Source organism: Festucalex cinctus, chromosome 7 (genome assembly GCF_051991245.1).
Source record: "Festucalex cinctus isolate MCC-2025b chromosome 7, RoL_Fcin_1.0, whole genome shotgun sequence".
NCBI classification, from domain to species: domain Eukaryota; kingdom Metazoa; phylum Chordata; class Actinopteri; order Syngnathiformes; family Syngnathidae; genus Festucalex; species Festucalex cinctus.
In genome coordinates this window covers 13,267,699-13,278,543 of record NC_135417.1, presented here as the reverse complement: position 1 = coordinate 13,278,543, position 10,845 = coordinate 13,267,699, and the positions used below count along the sequence as shown (strand labels likewise).

The window sequence follows — 10,845 nt, the reverse complement described above, 5'->3', positions numbered from 1 at the left end:
TGGGTTCCATTATAAATGGCATTATTTTCTCCGGCAGGCAAGCATATTTCTTCCAGGATTCACGTTCACAATATGTAGTTGTCATGGTAACGCATAGCCTGGGAACTGTTTTAATTAGTAGAGGAAAATGGCACAATATGCCTCCTTAAATAATATACAGCATGTTATGTCAATACAAAGAAGAAGCAGATGCTCGTTGTTGTTATACTAGAATGTACGAGTGACAGTGATGTCGCTCTAGTGTCTATTTATAGAAAGCTGTAACAAGTTGGGGTGATTCTTAATTATGGCATGTTGGCATATATCCAATTGCACTGCTGCAACAGATGTTTTATGACGTGTCCAGTTCTTGATTCACAGCATCAACATGTATGATACAGAAAGACAGTTGAACTGACTTCATTTTATTACCTTGAGCGGTTCTCCACTCAAGTTCTGGCAGATACGCTGATACAATCAGCAGCTGAATTGCTTTTGCGGAGAACTATTTCCTGCTTTCACTGTTTGTTCCTTGCTTCAATAATAAGGAATTATGCCATCGTGAGTGCTCAGTTCCGCAAATACGATAACATTGGCCCAGCTGTTCTTAGCCCTCGAACAGCACCTCCATCTTGTGTGACGAGAGGCTTGCTAGTCCAGGCCAAGTTCATTTCTTGAAGTCCCGCTCGCCATTTCTCCCCCGCTGCCTCGCTTCCAGGCTTTTCTGGCTGCGGACAGGGTTTATTTCAGAGAGGGGCGGGGCGTGTTGCCGTGGCGATTCCACTCTTCCTCCTGGGAAGAGAGCACATTTTCCTGACATCAATGGTCCGATGGGAGGGACGTGGTGGCGCTGTGGAATATCAAGAAGCATGCGGAGCGCAGACGTCTCCTTTTGAATCAAAGTGTTTTGTCTCGTGTCCTTCAGCAGGCCGACACCTGCAGTCACAACAGACTTGACTCCCACACACTGCAAGTCGACCTGCTTTCAGCTTGCTCATAAACGTTTGAAATGCTATTCATGAAGCATCGGGGTTACAGCAAGGGTGAAGTGGTTGAAGTAGGTTCTCTGTCCTTGCTGTGTGGAACTTTAAAGTCCTTCAGTTACATGATCAAACGGGTTAATTGAAGACCGGGTGTGAGTATGAATGGTGGCCTGTCTATCTTTCAGGCTTAACTCATTCACTCGCCGCCATTTTCACTGAAATCGTATCTTATCTGCCTTATCTATCTATTATTCGGCTGTTTTACTGGATTTGGACTGATTTGGCAAGGCCCACAGCATATTGTGTTGACAAAACATGGACCCTACCAAAAGAAAGATTACAGTCTCTTCTTTCATCAGGAAAAAAAAATGAATATTTGTATCTGTTTCCGTTTTGCAGCAATTAGCATTAGAATGTAGCTAAGTTTCATCAATATTCACAAACCTGATCAAAACACTGGGGGGAAAAAAAAGCTTGTTGCAACATGGCCCTGTCTCATGGTGCACCAAAAGCCAAAGAATACAGACGTGTTTTAAAAGAGGATACAAAGGGGGACTGTCCAATATGTCGTTCCAAAGGGAGGGACCGGCAACAGCAAAGGCTCCATTTCCTCTAAGCCTCCGCTTTGCCAGTTGAGTCCGCTCTGCCGACCTGAGGCACCGGGCAGGTGTGCAGGGGTGCAAATCAGGTGGGGCATTTGTAGACAAATAGAAGACTCTTAAATTGGACTCTAACTTTCACGGGCAGCCAGTGCAGGCCAGGATAGGGATTATGTGTTCCCTCTTACGGGCACCAGTAAGGCGGTATTACTGTAATTAGTAGTCTTCCACTATATGTCAGTTCTGTGATTGACCGGTGATGATTGTCCACCTAAATCTTCTGGGATAGACTTGAGCTGCCGCCTGACCCTGAACAAGATCCGCGGCATAAAAATATGGACGGCTACATGTCGCATTGTTGGTCGACGTATTGACGAGGACTGAAAGCAACAGCTGCACTGTTTTCCCGAGATGCTCCACTGAGAATCCTTGCCACACTCCCGTGGTTCTCTGGTGTTTTTAGTTGGGCGTCTTGGGAGCTCCCCAGCTGCGTGTTGACGAGGATGGCCAGTTGCAGCTGTGCTGTTTATGAAGAGAGCGACTTGGAAATCCACTCGCAGCCTTGCGCCGAAAGGCTCGTTTGGACTCCACTGCTTCAAAATACATGACTAATCTGAGCCTTGATAATGAGCTGATGAATCCAATCTCGTGTTAGTGCTGAGCTGGGACCGGCAAAACCGCGCGTCCTTCTGAAGAGCGCCGTCTCTGACGAGTTCCCCGCGGCCTTCTCCGTCATTGAACTACAGCTCCCGAGTTCCCGCACCGCTGGCCAGTCAAGCGCGCTCGCAGCCCATCCAGCTCTGCATCAAATCAAAACACTATCAACGCTTTATGAGGAGGTACAGCGGCGGAGGGGGGCGGAGTGTGAAAACAAAACAGGGGATTGCTGCTTGTGTAATTGGATTCTTGGGTCAGCGGGAGCGACATCACGACTGGCTAATTCAAGATGGATCGCCACGGGCAGTAAATAGCGGGCAAAAATGTCAATAAGCCCCATCCGGGGGCTTGCAAAGTGATGTTTTCAAGACATTTCCATCAGCGCAACATAACTCTTGTGTGTTTTTGCCTTCCCGCGAAGCTCAGATGGGCGATTACGGCAAAAGGCAGATCGAGTGGCAGTGAGTAATCCATGACAAGTTCTTCACTTTGCCAATCACATACCTGACGTGTGTCGGTTTATACAAGCATTTCATCCCATTAATCAACAACTCTCTCCCCTGGAAATATTTCACATCATTTTCCATGTGCTCTGATTTTAGTCTTACTCATCCAGTTGCCCCAGTTGGATCTTGTGGAGATATGCGCGCTCATACGTTTCGGCTTATTATTCATTTTGTTGCCGAGTTAGAAGACATTTTAGGAAACAGGGCTCTGAAGCATTTCATTTTAAAAAAAAAAAATATATTTTTTTTTATCTTAGCAGTGCCTAATGACTTTAGCACTCAAAGAGAATATAATGAGGCTTCATTTGAGGATTCCCTGTTATGAATTATGGAACAATTTACAAATGATGGCGCAAGCAGCGTCGAGCATGGCGGCTTCATTCATCTGTGTTCATGAAAAGATTTGACAGTTGCCCAATATGACCCCATGAAATGTTTTAAACAATAGCCCAGAATGATGCTGTGGATGAGAATTTGAATTGGATTTCCTATGCTGTCAAAGTAATCACTCAAAAATATAAGATTTTGAGAAAAAAGTGTTGCATATTGCTATTTATGTTTTCTTACCTAAATCCATCCAGCCAAACATTGTCCATTAGTAGTCACGGAGACTGATAACCAAAATTCTGAGCCAATATTCCATTTCACTAAAAGAGAAAATATTGGTGTCAATTTTTTTTTAAATCCAAACACCAACTCATAACATTGTTGAAATATTTTAAGTGTCATCGGCATGTTTTCAAAAGTAAAATAAAAACTCAAGTAAATTGTTTTCTATGGAAAATAAAGTTTTCTAAACTGTCAAAATGTCAGAAATTTTTAACTTATCTTGGTTTTAATTTCAAACAAAAACAGAAGTTATAAATAGTTTGCAGCGTCTGCAGTATTTCTTCTAAAGTGAATTGAAAATGTAAATAGAGTTCCCAGAAGTAAGTTTTTCATTGATGTATTATTATTGTTATGATTGTATTGGCTTGACTGATAACTATTCTTACCCAATACACTGCCACTGCCAGTCCCAAGGCCAAATAAAAAAAGGTTTGTTTGTGTCAGGAACTTCAAAACTGTGCCAAGCATTTCTGTGGCTTTCTTCAGTTTGAAAAGGAAATGACGCAAAATGTTCCCGTGAATTAATATCCCCAAATCTGGATGCCAGAAACATCTAACTGCAAAAGTGCAATGCTTGGGTGGCATGTCTCATTGGTAGAGTGGTTGTCTCCCAACCCAGCGGTTGTGGGTTCGATCCCCAACCCTTGTGACATGTCAAAGTACCCTTGAGCAATATTTATCAACCCTCCCGATGCTACGCCAAGTCAATGTGACGCCCTTTAAGTGGAAAAGCCCAGGTGGAAAAGCGCCATTTAAGTCAAAGACCATTTCTCATATTTTGACAGCAAATCAAAGTGTGTGTCAATTAGTGCACACGTGACTAAAAATGCGCTTTTATCCTAATTTGTGTCTGTTTTCTCGATGATTCCCTTTAATTTGGCATATGTTTTGGAGGCCAAATGACTTTGTGATCGTCCTGTAATATGGCTTGACATGCTGGTGGCTGCTTTTCGAGCGAAGCCGAATAAATGGAGCTTGTGTGCATATTCATTTGACTGTCAGTGTGTTTGTGTGTGCTTGTGCTGTCCACTTCAGTTGATCTTTCTGTGTTGGTGTATAGAAAAGAGAAAATGCACACTGTGTCTGTATGTGAAAGGACCAAAAATGGATGGGGGGAAAAAAAAAAGCTGCTTATGCATACTGATGTGTGCCTGTTAATCTGCTTCTTATCTGCCTTATCTATCCATCCGTCTGTATTTGTGTAATGAATTGAATTTTGCGGCTCACTGTTTCTCGTCTGAGCAGACTTTGCATGCCTCTCGATTTTTCTCTTCACATGTGCGCCTTAATAAGACAGCCGGGAAACAGAGAGAACGCAGGCGACCGGATTTTAAAAAAGCAAGGAAAAAAAAAAAAGCAGACAGGCAAGTTGACAATGAGCGAGGGGAAAGAGTTAATTAAAAGAACAGCATGTTTGCTCTCTCGTATTTGCTCTGAAAGCATGTCTGCTAAATTGAACAGGATGTGAGCTCCTCTGCTATCACGTTTGTACAAACGCACGTGTGTGTGATTAGGTCACATGGTTAGCCTGAGTGGATGTGACGGATGGAGGGGCTGTCATTTCCAGCATGAGCTGGAACACACCTCGACCCCCCCGTGCACTCGTTTAGTTTAGCTGCAGCGGTCAAGAATGATTGCATTGGGAGAAGCCTGGAAGCTGGCGAGTTGCAGATGTGTGTGCGTGTTTTCTCCACCAGAGACATGATGGAGTGAGAACAAGATTAGAAGAATAGGCCGGCAACCAAGGAAGAAATTAGGTACCTGCCTACCTCATTTGTGTACATATCATCATTCTTACTTGAGGATTGGTTTGGTTGCCAGAAGCGCAACAAGTGACCTGTGAGTAGATTGAGAGCAAAGGCAGTGTCAAGAGATGCTTCTCCGGGAAGAGGGTTCACGTGGGCGGCGGGGAGGGCAAAGGGGTAAATAAAGGCATCTGATTATTTGGACCTTCTGGCTAACCCATCACAGTCCACACAGATTCAATTGCTTCTTTGAAATCAGTTGGAGGCCGAAGCCACATCTCATCTGTCTCAATAGGAGAGCACACACAGCAACAGCACCCCCTAGTGGCCGAGGGAGCACTGTTGCGTCCAGCTGTTGAGCCGGAATTATCTCTGAATTCAACAAGTCGCTCTTCATTCCTGCCCGGCTGTCTCTCTCACACAATCTGCCCTTTCACTCCAGCTCACCGGAAACAAACAATCATGGCGACGCTACTTTTTCAGACTCGTCGGAGGCATAGCAGTCAGACGATCGCCTTTCGGTATGAGCTTGAAAAATGTGATTTCACACAAAATAATGAAATGCCCCGGTGTTCAAAACATTGTTTTGCTTTCCTCCTGGAATGACGATTTACGGTCAGATGAAAGGACTGTAGAGAAGTGAAGAGCGCTTTGATCAGGCTCGAAAGCACATATTTAGCTTGGGGCTGATCTGAGAAGTGTTTGCTGTTTGCCATGATGGATTAGCATTGGACAGCTTTCATCACTAGTTCATCTCTTGTGTTCTCTTGTTCGCAATTTGTATTCTAACTCGAGCGGCATGTAAATCTCACAAGAATCATTCACTTAAGCCCACTTAAGACGCTTTTGTATGACAAGTGATGCACATGTAATGTACATATTCTGGAGGTTAGCCTTGTTAGTTTTGATCAATAGTTTCCATCCATCCATTTGTCTTCATGATGTGAGTTGGAGCCTATTCCAGCTGACTTTAGGACTGGTTGCCAGCAAATCTCATTGATCAATAGAATACTGTATAATATGAATATATTATGCCCAGTTTTGACGCCATAGCAAAATATATAAATAGGGATTTCAAGTCACTTCCAGTCTACTTGATATAAAAAAAATCGAGCCTAAAGCCCAATGTCAATCACAGTTATGAAGGAATATCAGAACCAACTCAAATAATGTAATAAATTCCTGACTTAATTCTTCAAACATTAATAAGTAATCCCAAGTAGTCCATCAAGGGGAAATTGAACTCGCCCTCAGATATATATTTGTACGCAAAATATTGACTTTTTTTTTTCTCGACGATATGACTTCATTTTGTTCTAAGGTTTTTCTCACAAGATTATAGTCGGGATGTGTATGCAAAGGCGGATAAGGAAAAGCCTTTTATATTGACTGATACATTTGATATGTATGTATGTGTTTATATGTATTTTTCCCCACAAAAATGTACACACACACCACATGACCACACAAACCACTTTTTTTTTTGTGCAAATATATTAAAGATGTTAAAAAACGACAAAATCACATTAGAATTCACTGAATTTCTGCATCTTAACAGCCTCAAGTGCCACAAGCTTGTCCCGCCTATCCTGGGCAGTTTTGGCTAGTTGCCATTTTCAGAGCTCTCCAGTTATGTTTAGAAAAAATGAACTTGGTTCATTCAGTTCATTTTTAAGAAGCAAATGTGAAGTGGTGTGAATACTTCCCGGATGCTCTGCAGATAATATCTAGCGGCCATGTTTACGTCATGCGAGCCGTACTTTGAAGCGATCATGGCGACGCCGTGGGTGGCCGGAAAGAAATGTATTGTCACCTGTGTGGCCATTGATGCAACGGCGCTGGCGGAAATGACACTTTGCAAAGGCCTTTCAATAGCTTGAAAGGTAGCAGACTTGGTCAGCCAGACGGCTTGAATAGAGTCTGCCCAATAATTCAATTCTGACTCCTCTGTGGGTTACAACCTGATTATTTTAAGCATAGAAACACTTCAAGGAGGATGAAATGCAAGTTCAGAAACGATTTTTTATTTCACTTTTTTTTTTTTTTTAATTATTATCAAAGAATTGAAAAGGAGCAGACTCTGCGTGGGAGGTAATAACCTTGAATTTCCAATTTCCACTGACTTTAGGCTGCATGTACAGTGGCTGGAACGCAAGTTCCAAGTTGTTTACAAAGCCGCCCTGCAGCGTTCCCATTCTCAATTTTGCCCTTTCCCTCCCCTCGTCACACCGATAACACCGACAGTGACTTGTTTTCTCGAAGTGCGTTACAAAAAGTCCCTCGCCGGTGTCTGTCCCACACCCGTTTGCACAAGACGGTGATTGGTGACTGGCAAGCAAACGCAATCTCAGCTGGAACACTTTCAGCTTAGTTTAAAGCCCGACATTGGCCCCAAGCTTCCTGCATCTTCAAAAGGTTTCTGGTCGTAAGCCGAAGCGCCAGAGGAAGCTCCTGACCGTTGGGGAGAAAATAAAACTCCTGGATATGCTCCGAGAAGGATGGATTTACGCAGCCATTGTATCCAGAAGGCCCAACAGAAGAAGCAGATAGAAAAACTCCAACTGCCATTTAAGGTTATTCACAGCACATCGCGCTTGGCAATATTTGAAAGTCTTTTCAGGACAATTTATGCTTGCAATTTTTTTGTGTGGTCAAATATGTTTTGAACATGTTTAAAAGGTGTATTGACTTTTTTTTGGTCTCACTATATTGCAGATTTTTAGCTGGGGCTTTGTTGTCCCATTTGCACTTATGTGTGTTTTGTTTGTTACTTTTACACACTTTCAAGGTGTGTGTTTTCATAAGATGTGACTTCCACAGAGATCAATTAGTTCAATACGTTTCGCTTTAAATGTGAAATGGATTTGCGTAGCAGATGTGGAAGTGATCGTGTAATCGTCAATCGCCAGCAATGTCTGCACTGCTCATCTAAGTGCTTCTTTGACGATGTCGTTGCGATGTGGTCTTGCATTCTGATTTGAATAAATCCAATCAAAGTAATCCCATCAGAATATTTTGTTAGTGAGTGTTGACCAGGTTTCCCGGCAAAGATGCTTCCAAGCGACGCACCACGCGCGATCAAATAACGAATAATTCTGAATTATGACTTCGGAAAGCGTGGATCAGCCACTGTGGACTAAATATTTTTGACTGGAAAACACATTTAAACGTATTTGCAAGTACGTTCTGACCTATTTAAATACATTCATCAAACCTATTTGCAAGTATTTTCAAACATACTTGTAGGCTAAATGCTAAAAACATTCTTTCCCATAATGCCGTGCGGGATTGACTTGCGCATGCACAAACCACTTGACGTTGTGTGGAAAATGCCGAACAGAAATCATGCACTGGAGACATAGGTCGCGGGAGTGCTGGAGCCTATCCCAGCAGTAGGCGGGGTGTACCCTGAACTGGTTGCAGCCAATCGCAGGGCACACACAGACCAACAACCAGCCACACTCACAAGGCAAAAAATTGCACGCCTATTCTGACCTCAGAGAATTGGTCCCTTTTTGCAGGTGGGTCTGGAGTCCACATAATAAGCATAAGCTGCAGATGAATGTATGGCAGACTGAGGTGCGGTGTTGTTTGAAATCCTGTTACAGTTTGCCACTTGAACGCACAACAGCGTGTAAACGACACGATTTGTGTATCTATGCCCATTGTGTCTTTTGGATGGAGTGGAGCTGACAGGTGCGCTGCGCTTTTCCTCCATATCCGGCTCAAAGGATAAGCCGGCGAACACGCACGCCGAAGTAACGTATGTGTTCATCCGCCTGCCAGACTCATTCTCCTCAGCCGCCTCTCGGCTCCGAGTCTATCTTTGTCTCTCGTTTGCCTTCTTTTCCACCCGGCTCCTATTTTCACATTCGCTTCTAGTGAGCACAATGAATGCACCGTTACTTGGCACCGCGCGATTGAATTAGCTGCCGTCAAAGGCGCACAATGACAAATCCGATGCTCGCCTGTTCGCCAGGTGCCTTTACATTAAACAGGGCCAGAGATTTCTTGAATCCTGCTTGTCTCCTCTGTGTCCAAGATAATAACTTGGTGTCATATCCTGAGATAACGCTGGTCCCGAGGATGTTCAGCGCTGTTGCAGCCAAAGTCTTAAGCAATATTGATTCTGCTTCTTCTTCATATTCACTCAGTGGGTCACGTGCGATGGCGGTGCTTGGCAATGAGGTGCAATTTCAAACAGAAGGTACCAAGTGAAAACGCGCACGAGGCCCCGAATAAAAGTCATCCGCTTTTTGCCTCGAAGGCATCAGGCTTCCTCTCCGCAGCCTTAAAACATGTTTTGCTCCATGAATGAAGATTCTCTGCATGACCCTCTTGTCTTATGAAGTCAACTTGCTTCAGTCCAATCTGCCCAATATGAGAAACTGCTGTCGCAAGTTTTGGGAAGTTGGCGAAGCTCACGTCAACTGAAAGCAAAGATTTTAAAAAGAGAAGCGTGAAGAAGTAGCTAACACATATGAAGATGCGTTTCATTCGGCAAAATATTGCATTGGGAGTGAATTAGTTTAGAGATGCTACCCAAAATCCCATGCGACCTTTTGCATATTAACCCACAAAAACTTGAAATTGAAGACAAAAAGATTTCAGACAGACAGATATGAAATATGAATGGATGCACAGATGGATGGATGGCTGGAGGAAACAATTGAATGTGCGGATTGACCATTGGATGAATAAGTGAATCCGATGAGCAGACGGCTGAACAGTCAATCCAGGAAAATAGCATTTTCGACACAGGATGTATGTGCTGCTTAAATTGCAGGTGTTGTCATGTTAAGTCACGAAGCTCGTGACACATTACGTTTCGTTTACAGCACATTTTATTGCTCAAAAGAAACTGAAGTGAATCTTTCTTGCCCAAAGGGTCACCTGAGCTCTGACAATAGCTGACAGCTGCTTTATCACAACAAGAATCCTTTTTTTCTTTTTTTTTTCCCCCTGGCCTGTAGAGAGCACCGTGACAATCAATATGTATTGTGAGCGGGTCTGTTTGTAAACTGTAAACAACACAACACGGCAGTCCACGGTGTAGTTTGCCGTTTAGTCTGCGACAATGTGGAGTAGAATTGCAGGTTTGGACACGGCGGTGCTGGAGGCAGCCAGCAGCAGCAGCAGCTCATCCAACAAATTAGCAGCAGCCTGTTCCGAAGGCGGTCGACGACACTGCCAAATCACCTAGCGAAAATTCTGTTGTGTAGTCTAACTACTTCAACCTGCATCGTGTCGCATAAACTCCTGCTTCGGATTTTGTTTCCAACTAAACGAAATGACACCGATGATTACAGTGGAACACAACCGTGGCCACATTTTGCACTGTCCTCCATCTTTGCGTCCCTCTTATTGTTGCTTCCTCTATTCCCACTAACGGCGGGCACTGTTCCCTCCCTCTCCATATTGTTCCTGGCTTTCCTCCAAAAAATGGCTTTGTGCTAAGTGCTAATTTTGCCGAGCTGGCTGGGCCGCAGGTGCGTTCAGAATGCCAGAAAACCCATCATGGCAAGAGTGCCGGCCATTTTAGGCCGCCCTGATTGTTAGCAATGTGCAATTTGTCTTGTTGGTCCAGTCTGCACTCTGAAACTGGTTACAGCGATAATAAATGTTTGCCCTCCTTTCATTTATTTGGCTGCATATATTTTATTCAAGGAGGCGTGTAATCTATTTGTACTTTCTGTCGTCTTAGAACTATTTGAACATTTATTATTTTGCTTCATGGGCCGGATCCATCTCGCTGCTCGTTTAATTC

At 43.6% G+C, this 10,845-nt stretch overlaps 1 protein-coding gene across 2 annotated transcripts in view; it reads left to right on the top strand.

Annotated features, from left to right (window-relative positions):
- The first annotated feature begins 5,487 nt into the window (after positions 1–5,487).
- The window catches only part of fxyd5 (FXYD domain containing ion transport regulator 5), a 32,033-nt gene continuing 26,675 nt past the window's right edge, over positions 5,488–10,845 (top strand). Inside the window, exon 1 of one of the 2 annotated variants that reach the window (XM_077528204.1) lies at positions 5,488–5,599. Coding sequence is in view for 1 of the 2 variants with exons in the window: in XM_077528199.1 (XP_077384325.1) it covers positions 7,577–7,651 (75 nt within the window). In the remaining variant the exon portion in view is untranslated. Of the gene's footprint in view, positions 5,600–7,561; positions 7,652–10,845 lie in introns of those variants that run through there. The other variant, XM_077528199.1, reaches the window with a different exon arrangement.